General features: G+C 41.7%; 2 protein-coding genes across 8 annotated transcripts in view; one reads left to right on the top strand and one right to left on the bottom strand.

Annotated features, from left to right (window-relative positions):
* Gapvd1 (GTPase activating protein and VPS9 domains 1) overlaps nucleotides 1–27,332 on the top strand; it is a 74,803-nt gene that overhangs the window by 6,687 nt on the left and 40,784 nt on the right. For all 7 annotated transcript variants that reach the window (XM_059260132.1, XM_059260130.1, XM_059260131.1 and 4 more), the window contains exons 2-6: nucleotides 18,082–18,299; nucleotides 19,439–20,282; nucleotides 22,726–22,812; nucleotides 24,700–24,834; nucleotides 24,974–25,163. In XM_059260132.1, the coding sequence (XP_059116115.1) occupies nucleotides 18,115–18,299; nucleotides 19,439–20,282; nucleotides 22,726–22,812; nucleotides 24,700–24,834; nucleotides 24,974–25,163 (1,441 nt within the window). In that variant the 5' untranslated portion in view covers nucleotides 18,082–18,114. The remainder of the gene's footprint in view (nucleotides 1–18,081; nucleotides 18,300–19,438; nucleotides 20,283–22,725; nucleotides 22,813–24,699; nucleotides 24,835–24,973; nucleotides 25,164–27,332) is intronic.
* On the bottom strand, nucleotides 3,576–4,046 carry LOC131908952 (large ribosomal subunit protein eL27). The gene has a single exon (XM_059260133.1). It carries the CDS (start codon nucleotides 4,016–4,018, stop codon nucleotides 3,608–3,610), a length of 411 nt encoding a protein of 136 aa, XP_059116116.1. The 5' UTR covers nucleotides 4,019–4,046; the 3' UTR covers nucleotides 3,576–3,607.

Raw genomic sequence — 27,332 nt, 5'->3', positions numbered from 1 at the left:
TATATTGGTTACAAACTGTATGGCCGTGGCAGGCTTCTTGCTAACTGTTCTTACAGCTTAAATTAATCCATTTCTATAAATCTATACCTTGCCACAGTGGCTCGTGGCTTATCGGCATCTTCACATGCTGTTTTTCATCGTGGCGGCTGGCAGTGTCTCCCTCTCAGCCTTCCACTTCCCAGCTTTATTCTCCTTCTTGTCCCGCCTATACTTCCTGCCTAGCCACTGGCCAATCAGTATTTTATTTATTGACCAATCAGAGCATTTGACGTACAGACCATCCCACAGCACAGGTGTGGTGACACATGTCTTTAATTCCAGCACTGGGAAGGCAGAGGCAGGCGGGTCTCTGAGTCAAGGCCAGCCTAGTCTACAGAGTGAGTTCCAGGACAGCCAGGGCTACACAGAGAAACCCTGTCTGAGGGGAAAAAAAAAAGTTGTTTTTTTTTTTTTTTTTTTTTTTTTTAAAGTTGCATTTATTGTGTGTGTATGCTGTGTTTGTTTGAACAATGTTCTCATGTAGCACAGGCTGGCCTAGAAATGACTCGGTAGCCAGGGCTGCCTTCAAACTCCTGGTCCTCCTGTCCTTCCCCCTTCAGTGCTGGTACCAACCATGCCTGGTACCACAGCCTGGACTTTTCTCGGTGTCTCCTGTGTCTACGTCCCGAGGGTGCTGAGCCGCTCTCCAGTGACGACACAGTTCTTACAGCCTTACAAGGTAGTACGGAGAGTGTGAGAATATATTCTTCCTATTGGTGCAGCTAACTGTGAATTTTGTTACTTTTAAATAGGATGAACTGCAGTTTACTTAGTCTATTTTTAAAACTACCCTTATATTTTCAGAAAAGTTTAAGAGGTTTCTGAAGGTACTTCTTGGCAGAAAGGCATTTACTTTATTCTTTCATCTTTTCCATTTTTCTTTCTTTTTATTTTTTATTTATTTATTTATTTATTTATTTATTTATTTATTTATTTATTTATTTATTATATATACAGTGTCCTGTCTGCATGCATGCTACAGGCCAGAAGAGGGCACCAGATTTCATTATAGATGGTTTTGAGCCACCATGTGGTTGCTGGGAATTGAACTCAGGACCTCTGGAAGAGCAGTCAGTGCTCTTAACCTCTGAGCCATCTCTCCAGGCCCGCCATTTTTCTTTCTTTGAGACACAGTCTCATAATGTAGCCCAAGCTGGCCTCAAACTTGAGATGCTGCCTCAGTCTCCCAAGTATTGGGACTATAGGCAGGTGCCATGATATCCTTTTTTTTTTTTTTTAATTCTTTCAAGGGTGAATATTGGGGAGAATTGGTTACATGTTCTAGGAATCTCAAGGGTAAAGTATTATTTCCACCCCCCACCCCCCCAGACAGGGTTTCTCTGTGTAGCCTTGGCTGTCCTGGAACTCACTCTATATAGACCAGGCTGGCCTCGAAATCACATAGATCTGCCTACATCTGCGCCCCCCGCCACCAAGTGCTAGGATTAAAGGTGGACACCACCACCATCCAGCTCCATTCTGTATCTTTTTTGAGTATGAAGATGAATCTGACATCTGGTAAGTATTTCTACCTGAAAGAAAAGCATATCACATAACTTACAGCCAGGTGTGGTGGTGTGCACTTGTGGTTTTTATTTGTTTTTCAAGACAGGGCTTCTCTGCATAGCCCTGGTGTCCTGGAACTGGATCTGTAATCAGGCTGGCATAGAACTCAGAAGTCCACCTGCCTCTGCTTCTCAAATGCTGGGACTTAAAGTGTGTGTCACCATGTCCAGTTTGTGATATATATTTGTAATCTGAGTCGTTCGGTACTGGAGGCAAGGGGAACAAGAGTTCAAGGCCAGCCTTGGCTACTGAGTGAGTTTCAAAAAACAGACACGAAAAAATCCTATCCAAACAGCAGCAACAACAAAACACTGTGTGTTGTGTGCATGTGTGCTAGAGCAAGTCAAGCAAGCAAATCAAGTCTAGCCACAGTTCTGCTTAAGCTTGTGTATGTGTTTATACAGCTTTTTAGTAAGCTGTTTTCTTAAGACAAGGCTGTGCTCAGACTCTATAATGTCTGCTCATTATCTGTCTATCCAGGAAGGTGCTTGCTTGGTCTTGCTCCTTTATAATGCTGGTACGCCCACACAGAGACTAGCATATCGTCAAACATGTCTAGTTCTTCTCCTCTTCCTCCTTCTTTTGCTTACTAATGTATATTTTATGAATTTTTTTTATAATTCTTGAAGGATTAAGTAGACCAGAAAAGTGAAAATATTAAAAAGGGGCTGAGGGCTAGTAGCTTTCCTTTACTTTAGGATCAGAGCTAAATAGTACCCTCCCAAGCAGTTATTTGGACTAAATACTTGCTTTTTTCCCTCTTTTTCTGTTTTCTTTCTGGTGCTTTAGCTCAAATCCAGGGCCCTGTACATGTTAGGCAAGCAGTCTACCATTGAGCTACATTCCCATTGTGAGTGCTTATATGGTTTTAACGTTTTAGAAGTTTATGAGCTGGCCCACAAGTCACTGCTCTTGCAGAGGTCCTGGGTTCAGTTCCCAGCACTCATGTGTCAGCTCACAGTTGTCTGTAATCCAGTTTCAGGGGGTCTGGTCTTGTTTTGTTTTGTTTTGTTTTGGACACAAAGTTTTTCTGTGTAACAGCTCTAGCTGTCCTAGAACTCAGTTTTGTAGCCCAGGGTGGCCTGGAACTCACAGAGGTCCGCCTGCCTCTACCTCCCTAGTGCTGGGATAAGAGGCGTGCGCCACAATGCTCGGCTTGGTGCCTTCTTTACCTCCCTGGTACCAGACACACATGTGATGCACATACTTACATCCAGGCAAGGAACTCATAATCAAATACGTTTAAAAAATTTAGAACTTAGACTAAACTCATCTATATTTAACCCACTCTGAACCATCTTAGAAAATATATATTGTGTGTAAAGGGTGTAGTACCTTGGACAGAATTTCAGAATCCTTACAAATATGAATATTTGTATATGTGCAGACATACATGCAGGCAGAACACTGTATATGTAATAAATAAATAAATCTTTAAAAAAAAGAAAGATTTATTTAGCCGAGCAGTGGTGGCACACACCTTTGATCCCAGCACTTGGGAGGCAGAGGCAGGTGGATCTCTGTGATTTTTGAAGGCAGCCTGGGCTACAGAGTGAGTTCTAGGACAGCTGGGGCTACACAGTAAAATCCTGTCTTAAAAAACAAACAAACAAAAGATTTATTTATTCATGTATTTATGTGTATGAGTGCTCTGTCTTCATGCACACCAGAAGAAGGAATCTGATCCCATTATATTTGGTTGTGAGCCACCATCTTGGTGCTGGGAATTGAACTTGGGTCCTCTGGAAGAGCAGCCAGTGCTCTTAACCTCTGAGCCATCTCTCCAGCCCTAAATATTTTTTTCTTTTCTTTTCTTTTTTTTTTTTTGGTTTTTCGAGACAGGGTTTCTCCATGTAGTTTTGGTGCCTGTCCTGGATCTCGCTATGAGTCTTTTTTAAAAAAAAGACTATTGCTTTTTTTCTGGGGGATAGGGTGTCACTATGTAGTCCAGGCTAGTCTTTTTTTTTTTTTTTTTTTTTTAATGATGGGAACAAAAATATACCTAAAAGCGAAGCTTCTGGAAAAACCATTTGTTCTTCCCTGTCTTGTATCTTTCCTCAAACTTGACCTTGGCCTCCCGCCTGGCCTTGCGTTTCAGGGCTGGGTCTCTAAAGACATCCTTGTTGACAACTGTTTTGTCCAAGGGGATGTCCACAGAGTACCTTGTGGGCATGAGGTGATTGTAGTTATAAACTTTCACAAAGGACTTGATCTTTGACCTCTTGGCGATTTTCTTCTTGCCCATGGCAGCTGTCACTTTTCGGGGATAGCGGTCAATTCCAGCCACGAGGGCATGGCTGTAAGGGCGGTCTGAGGTGCCATCATCAATATTCTTCACGATGACGGCTTTGCGTCCGGAGTAGCGTCCGGCCAGGACCAGCACCACTTTCCCGGGTTTCATGAACTTGCCCATTTCGACAGCAAGGAGCCGGTACCCAGCAGAAAGGCCCAGGCTAGTCTTGAACTTCCAGTGCTCCTGTGTTAGCCTTTCAAGTGCTGGGATTACAGGAAGGAGCCATTCACACCTGACCAACAGAGATTTCTGAAACAGAAAAGCCTAAGAAAGAAACAAACCATTTTTTGTTGTTGGTGTCGGTGCGTGTTTGTTTGTTTTCTTTCTCTCTTTTTATTTTTTTAGACAGTATTTCACTCAGGAGGATATGAAGGCTTGAGGCCATCCTAGACTGCACAGTGAGAACCTGTCAGAAGGAAAACAACTTAGTTCATCTTTTCTGCCTCCTTTAGAACCCAAAGGATCCAACTTTTTAGTTCATTTTAATTAATTAATTAATTATTTAAAATTGGATACAAGGTATCTTAGAGTTTTTTATTGCCGTAAAGAGACACCATGACCACGACAACTCTTACAAATAAAAACATTTAATTGAGGTGACTTGTGTACAGTTTCACAGATTCAGTTCATTATCATGACAGGAAGCGTGGCAGCGTTCAGGCAGATAGGCTGGAGCCGAGAGTGCTGCATCTTGCAGGCAACAGGAAGTTGACTGACTGTCACACTGAGGGAAGCTTGAGAAAGAGACCTCAAAGCCTGCTCCCACAGTGACACACTTCTTCCAGTAAGGCCACACCTCCTAATAGTGCCACTCCCTTTGGGGGCCTTTTTCTTTCAAACCACCACACAAGGTCTCGATATGTAGCTCTGGCTGGCCTGGGCTGTGCTGTGTACACCAGCTGAGCCTTGAGTTCACTCACAGAGATCTGCCTGCTTCTTTCTGCCTTCTGAGTGCTGGTATTAAAGGTGTACACCACCATGCCTGGCAAGTAATCTAACTTTGACTCTCTATTAAAATAAAGTACACATTAACCAGCCATTTAAGGTTGTAATACTCCAACTTGGATTCCAACAGAAAATGACTTTAAGACTCTGAGTGTTTTTTATTTATCTATTTTGGTTTTTGAGACAGGGTTTCTCTGTGTAGCCCTGGCTGTCCTAGAACTTGGCTGTCCTGGAACTTAATTTGTAGACCAGGCTGGCCTCAAACTCAGAGATCCACCTGCCTCTGCCTCTCTATGGCTAGAGTTAAAGGCATGTGCCACCACCACCTGGCTTAAAAGTATTTTTTTTAATTAAATTATTTTATTTTTCACTTTGTGTATACAAGTGTTTTGCCTACCTACTTGTCTGTATTTTCACCATATGTATGCCTGGAGCCCTTGGAGGCCAGGAGAGGGCATTGAATCCCCTGAAACTACAGTTCTGGACAGTTGTGAGCTGCTTTGTGGGTATTGGGAACTGAACCTGGATCCTTTGCAAGAGCAACAAGTGCTCCTAACTTTGGAGACATCTCTCCAGCCCCTGAGTATTTGTTTCATCATTTTAAAACATGTTAACAATGATAGTAACAGCTTACACTTATCAAGTTCTTTTTCTTAGGCATTATACAAAGTATTCGAAATTATGAGTTCTATTCTATGAGGGCATTTTAATTTGTTTTAATGATTTTTTTGTTTGTTTTTTGTTTTTTGTTTTTTGTTTTTGTTTTTTTGTCTTTTTTTTTTTTTTTTTTTTTTTTTTTTTTTTTTTTTCCAGAGCTGAGGACCGAACCCAGGGCCTTGCGCTTGCTAGGCAAGCGCTCTACCACTGAGCTAAATCCCCAACCCCTTGTTTTTGTTTTTTTTCCAGACAGGGTTTCTCTGTGTAGTTTTGGTGCCTGTCCTGGATCTCGCTCTGTAGACCAGGCTGGCCTCGAACTCACAGAGATACACCTGCCTCTGCGCCACCACCGCCTGGGTCAATTTATTTTTATTTTATATGTATGAGTCATTTGCCTGTGTGTATGTTTATGCACCACATAAGTGCCCATTACTCTAGGAGATGAGAGGAGGGCGTCTGATTCCCTGGAACTGGAGTTACAGGCAGTTCTTAGGCACCCTGTAGGTGCTGGGAACTTATCCCAGGTCTTCTGCCAAAGCAGCAAGTGCTCTTAATCCGTGAGCCATTTCTCTAGATCCAATGAGGACATTTCAATGGCTTGTTTCTTTTGAAAAGCTATGTTAGGGCTGAGACAGTGACTCAGTAGGAAAGCCTGGAACCAGTGTGAAAGTGGAAGGAGAGAACTCTGATCTATCTCCACATCTTTCCTGTGTTAACCCCCCAACACCCCCCAACCCCATAATAACTGACTTTTTGTTTTTGTTTTCTCCCAGAGAGACTTTCTCTGTATAACAGCCCTGCCTGTCCTGGAACTCACTCTGTAGACCAGGCTGGCCTTGAACTCACAGACATCCACCTGCCTCTTCCTCCTTAGTTCTGGGATCAAAGGTGTGTGCCACCACCACTCAGCGATAACTGTTTTTTAGGCCAGGAGGTTCCTTTTGGGTAGAAACACAGTCAATGGTAGTAATGCCGATTGAAGTTTATAATGAGTACTTGTGATTATTATAATGCCAACATTCCAGCTTGGAGCTGTGCCTCAGTAGTTAGAGTGCTTGTGTAAGATCTGCGAAGCCCTGGGTTTAACCCAACTTTCTATAAACGGTCCCAGTGTTGTAATCCCGGTCTCAAGAGGTAGAGACAGAAGTTCAAGGTCTCCCTTCACTACATAGTGAATTTGAAGCCATCCTGGACTACACGAGACTGCCTTAAATGCAGTAACAAAGAAATGAAAAATTTGGTAAATGTAATAAATTGTACCTTGTGGGCTACCGCTTTTCTTTCTTTTTTGAAAAAAGATTTATTTATTTTTATTTTATGTGTATGGGTGATTTGATTGCATGTATGTCTGTGTAACAAGTGTATACTGTGTCTGAGGAGGCCAGAAGAAGGTGTCAGATTCTCTGGGGCTGGAGTTACAGACAGTAGTGAGCTTCCATTTGGATACTAGGAACTGAACCTGGGTCCTCTAGATGAACAGCCAGTGCTCGTAATCACTGAGCCATCTCTCCAGCTCCTTATTTTAAGTGAGTGTGTGTGCGTGTAGGCTGGCAGAGGGCATCAGATCCTCCTGGGGTTGGAGTACACAGGCGGTTGTGAGCCACCTCATGTGAGTGCTCTTCCAAGAGAACAACAGACACTATACTGGGATTAAAAGCATGCATCACCGTGCCTGGCTTTTTGGTAATATTCTGGGTTAATTCCTAGCAATTTTTTCTAATTAAAAAATTATTTGTATTTTATGTGCATTGGTGTTTTTACCTACATGTATGTTTGTGTGAGGGTGTCAGGTCTGCTGGAACTGGAGTCACAGACAGTTGTGAACAGCATGTGGATGCTAGGAATTGAATCTGGGTCCTCTGGAAGAGCAGTCAGTGTTCTTAACCACTGATCCATCATCTCTTTATCATTTCCTCCTTAGAATTTGAGGGAATTGAGATTCTTTATTTAGTCCTGAAGTCCAACTAAAACTTACCTTGCCAGACCGTTGGAAGCTTTCCAAGAAAACTGGGCAATGTCTGCACTCTGATTTACATATGAGTACTTGTAGTACTTGTTCAAGAGTGAGGCAGGAATTTACTTACATTTAATTAATTCATTCTTGGCAATTTCATCCGTGCTTTTACTACATTATGGTCACACTTATCCCTTCTCTCTCTCTTAGCCTCTTCTCTTCCATCCTCTTCCTTTTCCCAACAAGTCCCAGTTCTGTGAGTGGGGCAACTGTAAGTGCTGTAAGTGGTAACCTTGACTGTAAATTAAAGCACTCACAGTTGGGGGACAGTGAATGGGCTTAGTGGTGAGAGAGAGAGAGAGAGAGAGAGAGAGAGAGAGAGAGAGAGAGAGAGAGAGAGAGAGAGAGAGAGAATGTTACTGTGGAAAACCGAATTCTAAAACTGGATATAACTGGATTCTAGTCTCAACTTTACATGTTAACTAATTTGACCTTGGAAAATTAAATTGTTTTCACTTTCCTCTGCTATATTACTCTATGTTGTAATTAAGAATACTTCCATATCATCAGGTGTGGTGGCTCACACCTTTAATTCCAGAACTTGGAAGGCAGAGGCAGTGGATCTCTCTAGTTCGAGGCCAGCCTGGGCTACACAGTGAGTTCCAGGCCAGTATGGTCTACATAATGACTTTCAAGACTCTGTCCCCAAAACAAAAGAATACTTATAGATGTCTCGATGGGTAAAGGTGTTTGCCACCAATACTGAGGGCTTAAGTTTCATCCCAGGACCCACATGGTACGGGGAGAGCACAGACTCCCAGAGGCTATCCTCTGACTTCTGATTTGCACATGTGTTCCATGACACTCACTCACTCACTCACTCAAGTAAGTAAATGTATAACAAATTAAGGAGAAAGATTACTCACCTTCTGGAGTGGAAGTATTGGTAGAGCACATGCTTAGCATGCATTCGGCTGTAGGTCCAGCTTCCAGTGCCAAGACTAAAACAAAACAAGAAGTCATAGTATTTCAGTATTAAATTGGAGGATGTAGGCACCAGCTGATGCAGAATGCACGCTTGAAATGTGGTAGTTACTACCCTTTGTATTTCCTAAGCACCTGCGTACTTACTACCACTAGTCAGTTGAAACTGCTCCACCACAACTATTCCACTTCGTGTCTCTGTCACTCTCCAGGTAGACACATTGTTACACTGTAGCCCAGTCTGGTCTAACTCACTGTGTAGCCCAGGTTGGCCTTGAATTGTAGCAACTCTTATCTGTCAGCCTCCCAAGTGCTGGGAAGGATTACAACTATAAGCCACTGGCTACTGCCTTTTTCCCCCCTTATGTGTGTGGATGTTTTGCTGCATGTGTGTCTGAGCATCATGTGCATGTCTGGTGCCTGGGAAGATCAAAAAAGGGAGTTGGAGTCCCTAGAACTGGACTTACATGGTTGTAACTTGTGGGTTCTAGGACTCGAACCAGGATCCTCTGCAAGAGTAACAAGTGCTCTCAAATGCTGAGCCACCTTTCTAGCCCAGGCCACTACCTTTTGTATATGTTCATTGCTGGGGACTGAACCCAGACAGGTGCACCCCTAGCCAAGACCTTGGTTACTTCAAATAGGGTTTTTATAGCCCAGGCTGGTTTCAAACTCAGGATTCATCTGCTTCAGCCTCCTGAAGGCTGGAATTGCTGGCTTGTACCACCATGCTCTGACTCAACCAGTACTTCTGCTAGCTTAAGATAGGTTTGCTGTTGGGTGAAAGGTAACATAAAAGCTGGCTTTTCCCAGTGCTTGGGAGGCAGAAGCAGGTGGGTCTCTGTGAGTTTGGGCCAACTACAGCCTGGTCTACAGAGCTAGTTCCAGGACAGCCAAGGCTGTTAAACAATGAAAACCCTGACTCAAAAAACCAAAAACCAAACAAACAGACAAACAAGCAAAAAAAAAAAAAAAAAAAAAAAAAAAAGGTGGCTTTTCAGGGCTGAATGTATTGCTCAGTGGTAGAGTGTTTGTCATGTGAGAGGCCATAGATTCAACCTCGTGCTCTGTAAAAAACAGAAAAAACAAAAACCTAGTTTTTCTTAAACAGTTCTACCTAGGAAATATAGTTACCTCACTTCACATATGAAATTAGTGCAAAATCTTAGGAGTTCAGGAAATTTGTGTAATGAAATTTCTGTATTTTTTTTTAATTGCAGCAAACTAAAAGAAAAACATAGTATAATGTTGTGTGTCACAGAATGTTGGCCTGTTCTAGACCATCATAGGATTGGTTGGTGCCTTTTCTAGGTAGTAGTTGACAGAGATTGGGACACATTACAGTGTTAGTACTTTTTTCAAGTTTATATGATTTCACTGAACTGAATGCTTGAGTTTAGGAGCTTATGATTTATGTAATTAAAAAGTCTTGTTGTAGGTGGTGGCGCACTCGGGAGGCAGAGGCAGAGGCACTCAGGATGTAGAGGCTGGTGGATCTCTGAGAGTTCAAGGCCAGCCTGGTGTACATAGTAAGTCTCAGAATAGCCAGGTCGACACAGAGAAACCCTGTCTCAAAAGACAAACAACCGCCCCCCTAAAAAAAGAAAAGAAAAAGTAAAATAATATAGAATTCTCATAGACCCTGTATCAAGTTTCTGCTTCCTACCATTTTACACTAGTCTACTATATTTAATACAAGTAGTAAACAGTATTGGTAGACTGTTATTAACTGAAGTTCATAGTTTATTCAGTTTTTCTCATTTTTTTTTTTACTTCTAACATACTGTGTCCTCATTCTCTTCTAGCTAACTTTATTACATTCAGTTATCAATGTATAATTTTTATTTGAAACATCTTTAATTTGACAGTTTATTTGCAAGTAATGCTTCATTCTCAAATTTAAGGCCTCTCATCTGTAAGGCCTACCCTATTCCTAATAATGCTCTTAGTGTGAAGATAGCTATCACTTGATCACACTTTCAGTGCTTGGGGGCTAGAGAGGGACTCGGCTAATAGAGTACTTCAGAGCATGCTCGAGACCCCCAGCACCACATGAATCCACCAGGCATGGTGGCCTATGTCCTAGAACTGGGGAGGTGGATGCTGGAAGATTAAGCACTCAAGGTCATCCTCAGCTACACAGTATTTTAGGCCAACCTGTCTCAAAAAAACAAAATAAAAAACCCACAAACATGTAAAATATATAAATTTAATAAAAAACAAACTAAAACACCACAAGCAAAAACAAAGTGTAGGTCCCATGTTAGCAGGTAGTCTGTTACATCTCTTTAGTAATGACCTTGATTTTAGCCAGGTGTGGTGGCACTCACCTTTAACCTCAGCACTGGAGGACAGTAGCAGGCAGATAGATGGATCTCTGTGAGTTCAAGATCATCCTGGTTTACATAGCTACCTAGTAAGACCACCTCAAAAGAAACAAACAAAACAAACACATGATCTTGATCTTTCCTACTTTCTCAAAGGTTTACACAACTTTGCCCTGTTATGGGGATGGAGTCTGTCTAAGTATAGTGGTGAAGTAATTAAAACTACACAGCTTTTCACTGAGAATAGTAACAACCTACTGTGTTTCCAATCCCCGATTTTTATTTATTTATTTATTTATTGATTTTTCGAGACAGGGTTTCTCTGTGTAACAGCCCTGGCTGTTTTGGAACTCGCTGTGTAACCAGGCTGGCCTCGAACTCACAGAGATCCGCCTGCCTCTGCCTCCCTAGTTCTGGGATTAAAGGTGTGCACCACCACCTTTGGCTTCCTGTCACTTAGGAGTTACAGTCCTCTTACTGTTTTCTGTATGGGACAGATAAGGACATTGTTCTTTTTTTTTTTTTTTTTTAAAGATTTATTTATTATGTATACAGTGTTCTATCTGCATGCATGCCTGCATGCCAGAAGAGGGCACCAGATCTCATTACAGATGGTTGTGAGCCACCGTGTGGGTGCTGGGAATTGAACTCAGGACCTCTGGAAGAACAGGCAGTGCTTGCTCTTAACCTCTGAGCCATCTCTCCAGCCCCAGGACATTGTTCTTAAATTTAGTGGCCAGTCACAGGTCACATGACAGCAGGTGTCTGAGGTCATCATGGTTTTTGTGTGTTTGTTTTTCACACAGGGTCCTGGCTGGCCTTGAACTTACTTTGTAGTCCAGGCTGGCTTCAAACTCATAGAGATTAGCCTGCCCCTGTCTCCTGAGTACAGGGCTTAAAGGTTATCTCACCATGATGGGTAAGAGGCCAGTCTTTTTTTTTTTTTTTTTTTTTTTGGTTTTTCGAGACAGGGTTTCTCTGTGTAGTTTTGCGCCTTTCCTGGAACTCGCTTTGGAGACCAGGCTGGCCTCGAACTCACAGAGATCCACCTGGCTCTGCCTCCCGAGTGCTGGGACTAAAGGCGTGCGCCACCACAGCCCGGCTTGAGGCCAGTCTTAATTCCTCAGATCTACTCCAGTTTTAGTTTCCTCTCTGCTTTATTGACTAAAGTATCCTCTATATTAGATAATAAGTTGGATGTGGTTTCATGTCTGTCTGTCTGTCTCTCTCTCTCAAACTTGTATTATTTGAGGATGACCTGGAATTTTTGATCTTCCTACTTTTACCTCCCAAGTGCTGGGATTACAATTGTGTGTCACTGTCCCGTTAGCTGTCGACACTTGTACTGCATGTATTCTCCTTGGAACTTCTAATGTAATTTTAGCTCAAAAATTGTACCTTCTTATGCTTCTGCTCCATACTCTTCCGTAGAGGAGAGAAACTTGCTTATTAGAGGTTGGCAGCCTTTTCCTGTGGAGGCCAAATGGGCTGTAGAAGACTGGCTGCTGTTCCCCCGCCATTCCACCGTGAGAACAATCACAGACAACGTGACTAGATGGGCAGAGCTATGTATGATCCAGCAATCTAATCTGCACTAAGGGGCTGGAAATGACTCAATGTGCTGCTCTTGCGCAAGATCTGAGTTTGATTCCCAGCACCATGTTGGGTGGTTAACAACCACTTGTGACTCCAGCTGCAGGAGATGCACTGCCTTCGTCTGGCTCTGTGGGCACCTGCGCTCACATGCACACACTCAACACACACACATGCACACAGAGTTAGAAGTCAATCTTGAAGGGCTTTACAGGTCTGAGGCTGAGCAGGTGGCTCTAGAGGAAGCTGCTTGCCTTGCCAACCTGTCAGCCTGAGTCTGATCTTTGAAACCCCGTAGAGGTGAGAGGAAAGAACTGACTACAGATTTGTCACCCTTCTAGGGTGCTGTAGCATGTGCCATCCACCCGTATACAAGAATAGTAATAATAATTTGAGATATGTTTCCCTAATTGGCTGACCTGGGATACTCTATGTAGACCAGCTGGCCTTGAACTTACCTGCCTCTACCTCCTAAGTGCTAGGATTAAAGGTATGTGCCACCATGCCAGTCACAAATAAATTTTTAAAACCTTTATTAAATTAAATGGTCATAAAATCAAGTTGTGAATCTGACAAAGGGACTGGTGGGGAGGGTAATAGGGGTAGGAAAGAGTGATTATTGCATTGTAGACAGGTATGAAATTGTTAAAGAACAAACTTAGTTATTTAAAACAAACTCAAAAACAAAGCCCCCAAACCATCCTTTAGGAGTACAGACAGACAGCGGGCTAACCCTGATTTGCAAGCCATGGGTGGCCTGTCACTGCTGCACACCACTGTGGGGTGACGATGAAACAGCCTGTGTCACCCACCCTAGCTGCTCTAAGTGACGTTTTTACTGTGCGAGTCGAGAAGCTTAAATTAGCATCAGAATCTGATTTAATATGAATGGGAAGCTTAAATTAGCATCAGAATCTGATTTAATATGAATGGGTAGCATATACTCTGTGTGTGTGTGTGTGTGTGTGTGTGTGTGTGTGTGTGTGTGTGTACACATATACATATATTGTTTTTGTAGAAAAAGTGGCAAGTGGTATTGAATTTAAGTGGTCAGAGTCTAGTTTTTGACCCTTTCAAAAATGAAATTAGCGAATATAGAAAATGCATGCAAATTTTAGGAAAAATACATATTTGTGATGGTTTATCTTGGGTGAACCCTGACTATCATCACGTTGTTAGGTATCATTATACTACTGTTATTTGAGACAGGGCCTTTTTGTAGCTCTGGCCGGCCTGACACTCACTAGTAGTCCAGGCTGGCTTAGAACTTGAACGTGCAGTGGTCCTGCTTGTGACTGTGGTGCTAGACTCGCAGGCGTCCACCACCATGCCTAGATGGCACAGTTCTTTGATGTCGCTTGAGCCCTTTTCTTTCTTCTCCTTGCTTTTGTTTGTTTGTTCTTTGAGACAGGGTTTCTCTGTGTAGCCCTGGCTGTCCAGGAACTTACTCTGTAGACCATGCTGAGAGATCCACCTGCCTCTGCCTCCCAAGCGCATGCTCCACTACCACCCAGCCGCTTGAGCTGTTTTTCAGAGATGTGTTAGAAACGTTTTGTGGTTTTTGTTTTGTTTTGTTTTGTTTTTTTGTTTTTGTTTCTTTTTTTTTTTTTTTTTGGTTTTTCGAGACAGGGTTTCTCTGTGTAGCTTTGCGCCTTTCCTGGAACTCACTTGGTAGCCCAGGCTGGCCTCGAACTCACAGAGATCCACCTGGCTCTGCCTCCCGAGTGCTGGGACTAAAGGCGTGCGCCACCACCGCCCGGCCTGTTTTGTGTTTTTTATGGTATCTGGAACTGGGGATATATAGGCCTATCAGATGCTCCATTTTGAAGGACTGTTTTTTATTTATTTATTTATTTATTTATTTATTTATTTATTTATTTATTTATTTATTTTTATTGGAAAGACAGGAGGTAGATGGTAAAAGATGAAAGCAAGCCTAGTCAGTGGTTCCAAGGAAGTGACGTATTGGTTCTTTAGCCCAGAGTTGAGGTTTATCACTCAGCAGTGTATATGATTGCAAAGGTTCATTGAGCCAGGCTGTGGGAATTAAAACATGTAGATAAGAAGATATGAAGACACAGGATAATAGAAATGAGAAGGTCAATCTGACTAGAACAGATAGCGTAAGGAAATCGTGTAAGGGCTCTATTACAGAAAACAGACGGCTCTTGTTTTGTAAAAGTGCTTGCTGTGCAAACCTGATGACCGAGTTGAGTCTCTGGACCCTACAATGGAAAGAGAGAACCAGGTCCTGAGAGTTGTCCTCTTCCTTCCACACGTGCACCATGGCGTGTGCACACATTATGTACACACACTTGTACAGGCACTAGTAAGTAAACAAATAACGTAGTAGTGTAAAATAGGTGTGGGTAGGTGGACTGAGGTAAGACTGATTTTGAATTTTAAGTTAAGGGGCTTGGAAATAAGCTCTAAGAAATCAAGACCAATTAACAAATGTGAACATCTTCAATATACAGTGTGTGTGTCGTGTCAGTGAGTGTGGTGGTTATTTTCACCTACACAGTGAGGCTACATTGAGGCAGCCTGGACTGTGGGAAACCCTGTCTCAAAGGGGTTGTGTGAGGGGAAGGAGAAATACAATCAGTATATTCAACAGATTGTCATTAACTATAATTACTATGCTTAGAAAATAGACCTCAGGGTTGGGGATTTAGCTCTGTGGTGGAGCGCTTGCCTAGCAAGCACAAGACCCTGGGTTTGGTCCTCAGCTCTGAAAAAAAAAAAAAGAAAAGAAAAAGAAAATAGAGCTCATATTTTTTTCTCCTAACTGTAATATTTCCTAATTCCTCCTGTCCCTGCTACCTCAGACTCTGGAAGCTACCACTCTGCTTCATGAGGTCATGCATGTGAGTCTGCATGTGAGTGAGCTCATGCAGTGCTTGGTTTTCCTGGGCCGGCCCTTATTCCTTTAACAGAGTGATCTTAGTGCCATCCATGTTCCACATGTAAGGGTTTCCTCCCCTTCTCTTTTTATGGCCAAATAATATTCCATTTATATCTATTATATATACTATATATGCCAAATAATATTACACACACACACACACACACACACACACACACACACACACACATACGAGCTATACTCCTTAGTCTCAATAATAGTTCTTAAAATTTTGTTTTACACAGTAAGCCATGGTCAGATTTTTTACGACATTCTGACCAGTTTATTTTAGAAAGGAAAGCTTATAATTCTGTTTAAAGTAAAATGCTTGGCAAGTTTGCCTGTGGCCTACGCTTATTAAAATGGCCTCTAAAGCTGGGTGGTGGTGGCACATGACTTTAATCTCAGAGACAGATGCAGGCAGTTCTCTGTAAGTTTGAGGCCAGCTTGGGCTACAGAGTGAGTTCCAGGACAGTCTGCACAGAGAAACTACACAGAGAAACTCTGTCTCAACACCACTCCCCCTCAAAAGTCTCTAAGATCATGTCTTTAGGGCTGACAAGATGGCTCAGAGGGTAAAGCTGCCTGCTTCCAGGCCTGATGACTTGAGTTGGATACCTGGAACCCACGTGAGAGAACCGTCTCTCTAGTTTTTATTTATTTATTTATTTATTTATTTATTTATTTATTTATTTATTTACTTATTTATTTATTTATTTTTATTTTTTTCTAGTTTTTATATATTAATTTTGTTCACTTGTCTATTATTGAGACACTTAGATTGATTCCAGATAGTGGCTGTTGTGAAATGCTGCAATAAAGAGGAAGGCGCAGCTGTGTTTTTCACATATTGATTTCGTTTCCTCTTGTTAGAGAACCAGTAGTGGGACTGCTGATCAGGAGGTCATTCTGTTTTAAATTTTGGAGAATAATATTGTTGGTGTCATAGTGGTGATACAAAATTGAATTTCCATCAACAGTGTGTAAAGACATTATTTTCTCTACAGCCTTCCCAGTTTATGTGGTGTTCCAGTTTGAATTTAAATTAAGTAGATGTTGCTGGAAGTCAAATAATATTCAAACAAAACCTCCTTATCACTACTAGAAATCAAAGTAGACACAACTGACAAAATGTTTAGATTAGATGGTTGAATGGTGCTTCTCTGGAGTCAGACAGACCTGAATCCTACAGCAGAGTTCAACACTTTCCTGAACTGTCAAACGAGGCTGAGAGCACACCTGTCACTCCGTTGTGAGGTTGCAGTGAGGAAAAACTAGGACAATTCTTGGCATTAAAAAGTCTAAATAACCATAAATAAATAAATACATACATAAGTAAGTAAATAAATGCATACATGCATGCATGCTGGGAGATGGTGGTGCACGCCTTTAATCTCAGCACTCGGGAGGCAGAGGCAGGCAGAGCTCTAGGAGAGTGAAGCCAGCCTGGTGTACAGAGCAAGTTCCAGGACAGCCGGGGGTGGGGGGTGGGTGGGTGGGGGGGGTGGGGGGGTGGGGGGGTGGGGACGGACACACAAACAAAACAAACAAACCCTTCACTCATTCCTTAGTTGTCACTTTGGGTTTGTAGTGAAGGATTGAAGCCAGTGCCTCAAGCAGGCTGCGTAGTTGGTTCTCCACCACTGAGCTGCATTCCTTAGTTCACAGTAATGCTCTTCAATTTTGGGATTTGTTTGTTTGTTTTTTTTTTTTGAGACAGGGTTTCTCTGTGTAACCTTGGAACTTGCTCTGTAGATCAGGCTGGCCTCAAACTCAGAGATCCTCCTGCTTCTGCTTCCTGAGTGCTGGGATTAAGGGCGTGTGCCACCACCACTGGCTTGTTTTGTTATCTTAAATATAGATATTTCTTTTGTTAATATAAAACATTTGTGGTCTGGCAGTTCAAGGGTATAGCTTTAATAATAATGATTTAAAATATGTATGCTATTTGTATCTGTTTATTTAGTTATTGGATAAATAAGAATTGTTTGATTTCATATCTTTGGCAAATATTTATTCAGTTACTACTGTGAACTAGGCCCTCATCCAGACCTGAGATTAGAGCAGTGAAAAATTAGACAAATCACCCAATAAGGATGGTTAACAAACAAGTTGGTATCTGTGATAAATGCTAGCTAGGGGCCTGGAGGGTCAAAGATGTAGCTAGGGAAGACCACGTAGGACTTTAGATTTCATTCTAAGTAGAAGGTAAAGTCTTGATTTCTAGTCAAGGAATAAAATGACGTGACCTTAAGGTACACTCAGTGTTATGGGGAGAGCAGACTTTGGGAATTCAAAATAGGGAGCAAGGAAATCAGCTAGTCATAGGCTTTCTTTAGGTTGAGGTGATGGTAGATTCCCAGTGGAAGTAGGAAAAGTAATCAGATTATTTCATCTTATTTATTATTATTTAATTATCATCAAGTGTATTGATATGTGAAAGTAGTCAAGGGTGATTCCATGACTGATACGTGCTGGGATTATTTTTAAATTAGAGTCAGTGTTGTACCAAATATAATTAAAGTCTTATTTAAAGACACACTCTTTCTTACTATGATTTAATTTATTTTAATTTTATGTGCATTGGTGTTTTGTTTGCACGTATGTTTGTATGAGGGTGTAAGGTCCCCCGGAACTGGAGTTACAGATAGGTAGGTGTGAGATGCCACGTGGGTGCTAGTAATTGAACCCTGGTCCTCTGGAAGAGCAGCCAGTGCTCTTAACCACTGAGCCATCTCTCCAGCCCCCATAATCAAAATTTTGATTTTAGAAAGTAACTTGTATGACATAAACTTTTGAATTTTGTCTTTTTTATTAGTGATCAGCCTTTGTACCTTTTCCGAATTCAAAGATGGTGAAGCTAGATATCCACACTCTGGCCCACCACCTCAAACAGGAGCGCTTGTACGTGAGCTCTGAGAAACAGCTCATTCAGAGGCTAAACGCAGATGTGCTGAAGACAGCTGAAAAGCTGTATCGAACGGCATGGATTGCAAAGCAACAGAGGATTAATTTGGATCGGCTTATTATAACCAGGTAAAGTCAAAATTTTTAGGTCATGCATTTTGTGAACACTTAGTTATACTACAACTATAACTAAATGAATCTCTCAAGTGCATGGTTTTAAATCAATAGTAGGTAAGTCTTTGCTTATAAAGTATATAGTTTATTTTGTTTACTAATTAACTTAAACAGTGATATAGAAAATTATAATTTAAGGATTAACATTTTATACCACACTAGTTTTGTGTCTTTACATTTATAACATTTTATTGTTACAAAGAGTAAATTTTGTGTTATTATTTATCTCCATTTCCATGCTTTGGAATTATATATCTTCTTTTTTGTGTGTTTTTTGTTTTTTGTTTTTTGTTTTGTTTTTTGGAGACAGGGTTTCTCTGTGTAGCTTTGGAGCCTGTCCTGGAACTCGTTTTTTAGACCAGACTGGCCTCAAATTCACAGAGATCCACCTGAGTGCTGGGATTCGAGGCGTGGGCCACCACTGCCTGGCTATCTTTCTTAAAGAAAAACGTTTTTTGTATTTTTAAGTTTTATTTTATGTGTATGAGGTGTGTAGTCCACATATGTATCTGTGTGCCACTAGTGTGCTGGTGCTTGCTGTACTGTTCCACGAAGCAGTTTTTAACTGGAACAGTATTAGTATAATGGGATGAAAGTAGTCAGATAAAAAAGAGTATCTACTGTGTGACTGTATTTATAAAAGTCTGTAAAGGCATTCAGAATTACAGCTCTTTGTTGGGCTTGCCAGGGAGGTATTGACTGGAAGGCAGGCCGTGCAAGAGCACTCTTCTAACTGAGCCACCTCCCCACCTCCTGTCCTGATTATTTTTAGTAGTTGAATATTTGTGAATGTTCTGTGTCAGTAAATAAGCAGTTTTGAAGCTATAGCAAAATTGAAAATTTAATCTATAGAGGGTCACTCTGGACAACATTAGTATCTATAAATTGACACTGAAATAAATTTGATTTAATATGAAAAGGTTGGCTTCCTCTTTACTTTTAGGTGTGTCTTACTCATTTCCATGTCGTTCTCAAAGAGATTTCATTGTTGGCACAATAATGAACTCAGATTTATTCATTTCAATATAGTGCCTGTGTTGTATTATTGTTGTTACTAGTATTATTTTGCTAATGTGTGTGCTAATGTTTTCCAGTGCTGAAGCTTCCCCTGCTGAGTGTTGCCAGCATGCCAAGATTTTGGAAGATACACAGTTTGTTGATGGATATAAGCAACTGGGATTTCAGGAAACAGCCTATGGGGAATTCTTGAGTCGGTTAAGAGAAAATCCTCGTCTTATTGCCTCCTCTTTGGTTGCTGGAGAGAAACTGAATCAGGAGAGCACCCAGAGCGTCATCCACACAGTGTTTACCTCCTTGTATGGCAACTGTATTATGCAGGAAGATGAGAGCTACCTCCTTCAGGTGTTACGATACCTGATTGAATTTGAACTGAAGGAAAGTGACAACCCCAGGCGGCTTTTGAGGAGAGGAACTTGTGCCTTCAGCATCTTATTTAAACTCTTTTCTGAAGGACTGTTTTCTGCCAAACTTTTCCTTACAGCTACTTTACATGAGCCTATCATGCAGCTCCTTGTGGAAGATGAAGACCATCTGGAAACAGACCCCAACAAGCTAACGGAGAGATTCTCCCCAGCTCAGCAGGAAAAACTCTTTGGAGAGAAAGGCTCAGACAGATTCAGGCAAAAGGTTCAAGAAATGGTAGATTCCAATGAGGCCAAACTGGTGGCTTTGGTGAACAAATTTATTGGTTATCTCAAACAGAACACGTACTGCTTTCCGCATAGTCTGAGGTGGATTGTGTCACAGATGTACAAAACTCTGTCTTGTGTGGACAGACTGGAGGTTGGGGAGGTCAGAGCCATGTGCACCGACCTTCTGTTGGCTTGCTTCATTTGTCCTGCAGTTGTCAACCCAGAGCAGTATGGAATAATATCTGATGCTCCTATCAATGAGGTGGCCAGATTTAACCTGATGCAGGTGTGCTTTTGTGATTATTAATGCCACGTTTAGTGTAAGATCAGCTGATTGTTATAGAATGGAGTGGGAACAAAATGATGCCATTGTTCATATATTCTTATCATTTCTTTCTTTTTTTTTGAGACAGGGTTTCTCTGTGTAGCCCTGGCTGTCCTAGAACTCACTATATAGAGTGAGTGCTGGGATTAAAGGTGTGCACCACCAACTCCTGGCTATCATCTCTTTTCTTAAATTGTCCTAAATATTCACTTCTCATGAAAAAAAAAGCAATTATATTAGGATTTTGAGATATTATAGTGATAAAACATTGCATTGGTTTTCAGTGAAGTCCTTGAGCTCTTGGACATAGAGTTGGCTGGGTTTTCTAGAGCAAGCCCATCATCCCTTTCCTGTAATTTCAGAGTCCAGATTGGTTAGGAACTGAGATGTCCTTTGTACTTCAAAACTGGAGCCAAACAGGAGGCTACTTATGGTCAGTGTTCCTTGGAGCCCTAGTGAACTCCAGGCCTTTCTGCAGAAATGTCCGTGTGTTTGACAGTGGACACCACTCTTTGAAGATGGTACATACATGTAGTAAGGCACCCTCCTAAAGTCTGAGTTTTGGGCTAAGGAGATGGCTCATCGGGTAGAAGTCCTTGCTGAGGAAACTGTAACTTGAGTTCAGTCCCTGGAACTCATGTTAGTACAAGAGAACCAGCTACTGAAAGTTGTCCTGTGGCCTCCATGTACGTGCCATAGAGGAACCCAGAGTCTCACAATGCTAAGCCCAAGTTCTGCTGCTAAGTCACACCTGAAGTCTTAATTATTTATTAATTAATTTGTTTTACATGTAGGGTGTTTTACATGAAGTCTTACTATTTCTTCTAATTATTTACCTAATTATTTTATGTGTATGTGGGTGTTTTACCCAAAGTCGTCTTATTTATTTTAATTATTGATTTATTTAATTTATTGTGTGTAAGGGGGGGATTTTGCCTGCATGTATATCTTCATAGTGTCTACACAAGAGAACACTGGATCCCCTGGAACTGGAGTTAGAGACAGCTGTTCACCTGCCAAGCAGGGACTGGTAATTGAATTTAGGTTCTCTGGAAGAGTAGCCACTGGTCTTAACTGCAGAGCCATCTCACCAGGGTGCCCAGTCTTTTTTTTTTGAGACAGGGTTTCTCCATGTAGTTTTGGTGCCTGTCCTGGATCTCACTCTGTAGACCAGGCTGGCCTTGAACTCACAGAAATACACCTGGCTCTGCCTCCTGAGTGCTGGGATTAGAGGTGTGTGCTACCATGTGGACTCGATAAGCCTTTAAAAAAAAATTATTGGGCAGGAGAGGCTCTCTGGGTAAAAGTGTTTGTTCCTCTTCTAGAAGAGCTGAGTTTACTTCCCAGTGCCTATATCAGGCAGCCCACTACCTCCTGTAACTCCAGTTCCAGGGGATCTAACACCTTCTCTGGCTTCCATGGGCAGGCACACACATGTGGCTTATACTTAAACACACACACATTTAAAAAAAAAAAATTCATTCTTGTCTGCATGATGGCACACACCTTTAATCCCAACACTTGGGAGGCAGAGGCAGGCAGATCCCTGTAAGTTGGAGGCCAGCCTGGTCTAAAAAGAGAGTTCCAGGCCAGCCAGGGATACATAGACCCTATTTCAAAAACCAACAAAAAACAATAAAGAGAATGCTTAACCCTGAGTTCTTCATGGACTTGTAAGGGGAAAAGTACTTTGTGTTAGCCTTGAAGTCATTCATTGCATGGGTTAGCCTTCGCAGATTATTTAAAAATTTTCTCAGGCCCACAAGGTGGTTCCGGGTGTAAAAAAAACAGTGTGTAAGGCTAACAACTTGAATTCCATCTCTGAAACATATAATAGAAGGAGAGAGCCAACTCCCAAAAGTTGTCTCCTAACCTCCACATGCACTGTTTCATGCATGTGCTCCCCTGCCCCCAATAATGCACTCACATATAGTAATAATAGTTCCCCCCCCCCCACTGGGTTTCTTTGTGTGTAACCCTGGCTGTCCTGGAACTGTCTCTGTAGACCAGGCTGGCCTTGAACTCAGAGATCTGCCTGTCTCTGCCTCCTGAGTGCTGGGGTTAAAGGTGTGTGCCATCACCTGGCTAGTTTAAAATGTTTTTAAGCACAGAAAAAGTACAGTATCAGAAATAAATATACTGTACTTTCGATTTCCTAATGTTCCTGTCATGTGTTAATGAGAAATTACAGCAAAATTTTCTACTTCCTCTACCTCTTAATCTGAAAATAGTAAAAGCTGACACAGACAAGATGCACATTTTATTGGGGACGTAATTTTGTTTGCCTGATCAGATGAATGTGAATATTATTATGAGCCAGATACTTAGACTAGAACGGACCTGCTTCATAGCCCAGTGTTGGTGTGTGCAGTCCACATGTGCTTATCAATGCTTTTGTTTGCAGGTTGGCCGCCTTTTGCAACAGTTAGCAATGACTGGCACTGAAGAAGGAGATCCCCGGACCAAAAATAGCCTTGGAAAATTTGACAAAGTAGGAATAAATGTTGTGTTATGTGAAATACTGTTTGTAAACTGTTAGGTGTCCAGGTGTGGACTGCCTTGAGTTCAAGGTTAGTTTAGACAACAGTGTGAGTCTTCATATTACAAACAAACACCTTCCTTGGTACACAGCTTTAACCCCTGCACCCAGGAAGCAAGGACAGCTGATTACTGTGATTCTCAGGCCAGCCTGGTCCACACGGAAGTTCCAGGACAGCCAGAGCAATTTAGAGAGAATAGACAGTATAAAATATAATTTGTAAAAAATTCTGGCAAAGTACTAGTGAACTTAACTATTCTCTTTATTAAATCTTGCCTTTAGGTGGTATGAAAGTTAAATAATTCAATCATTTGCTTTTAAATTAGTTAACAATATTGTATTGGCAGCAGTTAAATTTAGGAAGATTTCTCTAATGATTAAACTGTCTTATAAATATTGAAGGAGTGTCATTGGAATAAGAATCAAGACCTACTAGATTATTTTTAAAAAGTTTGTTTTTAAGTAATTTGTTACTAATTTAACAATCAGCAGTAATTATTTTAAATGTTCTTCATTTATGGCATTGTTCAGTTAATTGAGTAAAATAAGTATTTCATTAGATTTTGAGTAGGCTATCAATTCAACTTGGTTTAAAACTCAAATGTTGGAGCTGGAGAGATGGCTCAGAAGTTAAGAGTGCTTGCTGTTGTTTGAGAGGACGGGAGTTTAGTTCTCTGCACTCACCTTGTGTCGCTCACAGCCACCTGTAATTTCAGTCCCCACGGGATCCTGCAGCCTCATCTTTTACCTTTGCAGTCACCAGCACACATATGCTCAGATATGTATGAATACACGTGCACATAGATAAAAATCAGAATCTTAAAAACAAATGAATACAATATATAAAAAGTCAAATACTGTGCTGAGTATAGCAGTACATTCTATAATCCTAGTACCTGAGGTGTGGAGGCAGGAAAATCACTCTGGGTTGAGGCCAGCCTAGACACCATGGTGAGTACCAGGTCAGCCAAAGCCACAGAGTAGGATTTTTTTCCCCTCATAAAACAATAAGAATAACAACAATAAAAAAATCCAAGAAACAGCCGGGTGGTATTGGTGCATACCCTTAATCCTAGCACTCAGGAAGGAGAGAGAGGCAGGTTGATCTCTGAGGTTGAGGCCAGCCTAGTTTACAGAAGGAGTTCAGGACAGCCAGGGCTGCATAGGAAAACCCTGTCTGGAAAAACAAAGCAAAACAAAACAACACCCCACCCCCCACCCCCCACCCCCCACCCCCCACCCCCGCCGCCGCCGCCGCCGCCGCCGCCAAAAAAACCCAAAAAACCAAGAAACAGGGCCAGCAAGATGGCTTAGTGGGTAAAGGCACTTGACACCAAGCCTGATGGCCTCAGTTTGACCCTTGGGACCCACAGGAGGAGAGAACTGGCTCCTCAGGTTGTTGTCTAATCTCCACATGTGCGCCATGAACACTCATTCACCCCCCCCATAAACATGAAAACATTTAAAGGAAAAACCAAATAAGATAAAAACATGTTCTGCACCATTTTCCCATAGCTCTCAGCTCTCACCTTCACTTCCCCTCCAGGAAGTTCTCAGGGGACCAGTCTTCTGTATTTTCTTCTAGAGTCTATGTGTACTGGCAGATTCTTAGGACTCCCACCACACCCTCCCTGCCTTTTCGGGACTGTAGGCTATAGATTACATCTGCTTTGTTTTTCTTGAGCTTATTCTGTATCATTACATAAAGAGTTGCAGTTTTTAAAATGCTGGGTTTAAAATAATTTTCATGAAACTAACTTTTCTTTATGCTTGTCCACCTTGGTCAGACAGTGTTCTCGTCTTTTGATGGGAGACTTTGATCTCTTGCTGTCTCCACAGGGCTGTGTTGCTGCTTTCCTTGATGTTGTTATTGGGGGCCGGGCCGTGGAGACTCCACCAATGTCCTCCGTCAATCTTCTGGAAGGCTTGAGCAGAACTGTGGTGTATATAAGTTACAGTCAGCTTATTACTCTGGTAATGGCATCAGTCTTGAATTTAGTTTTTTGAAATTCTTTTAGCCATGCATTGGCAGGTCACAGATGAATACATCCTGTAAGAAGTATGTTTTATTTCTGAAAAATTAATTTTACTAGATCAGGTCCTTTCCTTCCAGGTGAACTTCATGAAGAGTGTAATGTCTGGAGATGAACTGAAAGAAGATAGAATGGCTCTTGACAATTTGTTGGCAAACCTGCCTCAGGCCAAGCCAGGGAAGAGCAGCAGTCTAGACATGACTCCCTACAGCACTCCTCAGATGTCTCCAGCAACCACTCCAGCCAATAAAAAGAATCGATTACCTATAGGTAATGAGAACTTTCCATGTTGGAGCTTTTCTTTAAATTTATTTTTTCTTCAAAGTTGGGGGTGTAGCCAGTAGGTAGAGTACTTAACTAGTTTGCTTGAAGCCCTGGGCTCAGCCTCCAGCACTGTGTAGACTGAGTGTGACGGCACAGGGCCTTCATACATATGCGTAGGCCTCACTCACTCAGTCTGTTATCTGTGTACACGCATGCAAAAGTTGAGCATGTAGCCTGTAGCAGGCACTAAGCCTTTTTGCATTTAATCCATACAAACATCCAGTCACGGTCACTGTGTTGTACCTGAAGCATTATATCAGACGCCCACCGTGGATACACAGAACATTAATATGGGCCCTGATAGTCTCAGGTTAGTTCCTCCTAGGCAGTCAGGGAGAACAAGAAACAGTGCTTTTCCTACTAAGTGTCCATGGAGAGAAGCATGTGGGTCATGGGCCATAACTCAGCCAGGTGCAGAAGGAAGCGTTAAGCCTGCACTCTGTTGAGGAATGGGTGGGAGTTAGAACCAAGAAGCAGAGAGGAATATTAGGTTCAGGGGAACAGTATTCCAGCATCTGCTTAATGACGAGAAACTCAGTAAGGCCTACTCAACTTAGGTCAGCTTTATAGTTTATACTTTTTCCTTTTTTGGCTGTCTAGGGACTAAACCCAGGGCTTTGCACATGCCAGGCAAGTACCAGCCATGGAGCCATATCCCCAGCTCACCTGTACACATTTTAAAGAAGAGGGTTTCATTGTAACTTCTGTTAACTGATTTTTTTAAATGAACACAGTTTCTTAAAATCAATGTTTTCTCATTTAACATAATATGGATTTGGGCTGGAGAGATGGCCCAGAGGTTAAGAGCACTGGCTGCTCTTCCAGAGGTCCTGAGTTCAATTCCCAGCACCCACATGGTGGCTCACAACCATCTACAATGAGATCTGGTGCCCTCTTCTATTGTGTAGGCGCACATGCAGACAGAACACTGTACACATAATAAATAGATCAATCTTAAAATGAAACAAAACAAAACAAAAACCCCAAAAAATATAATATGGCTTTATATCAAGAGGAATCTTTTTTTTTTTTTTTTTTTTTTAAGCAATAAAATATTTTTAAAAACCATACTTGAAACCAGGCCTAATTGTGCATGGTATTTTGTTTTGTTTTGTTTTTTCTCCAAGAGAGGGCTTCTCTGTGTAGCCTTTGGAGCCTATCCTGGAACTCACTCTGTAGACCAGGCTGTCCTCGAACTCACAGAAATTCACCTGCCTCTGCCTCCCAAGTGCTGGGATTAAAAGCATGTGCCACCACCGCCGCCCAGCTTTGTGCATACTTTTAATCTCAGCATCTAAGAGGCAGGAAAAGGCTGATCTCTGTGTGTTCAAGACCAACCTAGTGTATCTAGCGACTTCCAGGGCGGCTAGTGCTGCCTAGTGAGACTCTATCTCAAAACAAATAGATCTTATTTGAGGGCGGCTAGTGCTGCCTAGTGAGACTCTGTCTCAAAACAAATAGATCTCATTTGAGGGCGGCTAGTGCTGCCTAGTGAGACTCTGTCTCAAAACAAATAGATCTTATTTGAGCCATGATTGGTGGTTCATACCTGAAATACCAAGACCCCAGAGGGTCACTTCATGCCCAAGGTTGGTCTAGCTCACAAGAGAAGTTCCAGGCCAACGATGGCTGGCTGCAAGGTGGAAACATGTCTTAGACAGACAGATGGACAGCTTATTTTGAATAAAACAACTGAAGCTGAGAATGAGATCATTCCTGTATAGCTAAATAAATGTCCAGCTCACTGATGACAGCACAAAATTTTTAAAATAAGTTTCTAGCCAGATGGTGGTAGTGCATACCTGTAATCCCAGCACCTGGGAGGCAGAGGGAGCCAGAACTATATAGTGAGACCCTGTCTCAAATGAATTCTTCTTTTGATGAAAAAAAAAAAGTTTTATGTTTAATGATTTTTAATATTTCGGACTGTTTATACTTTTAATAACATGAAAAAACACTATTTTGGGTAGGGATAACCCCTCCCCCATTGTTCACTGTTGTACAGTAGGTTTTTTTTGTTTTTGTTTTTTTTTTTTTTCATTTTCTGTCACTTGAAAATGCTATTAAAGATAAGTTTAGTGGGGAGTAGATTTCAAATGTTTGCCCAGTGTTCTG

Source organism: Peromyscus eremicus, chromosome 4 (genome assembly GCF_949786415.1).
Source record: "Peromyscus eremicus chromosome 4, PerEre_H2_v1, whole genome shotgun sequence".
Lineage (NCBI taxonomy): Eukaryota > Metazoa > Chordata > Mammalia > Rodentia > Cricetidae > Peromyscus > Peromyscus eremicus.
The sequence above is the reverse complement of the archived record's forward strand: the minus strand, read 5'-3'. Positions and strand labels throughout refer to the sequence as shown.

Bases quoted from the DNA above. Each gene is read 5' to 3' on its own strand.
- LOC131908952 (XM_059260133.1), bottom strand. From the start codon at position 4,018: ATGGGCAAGTTCATGAAACCCGGGAAAGTGGTGCTGGTCCTGGCCGGA.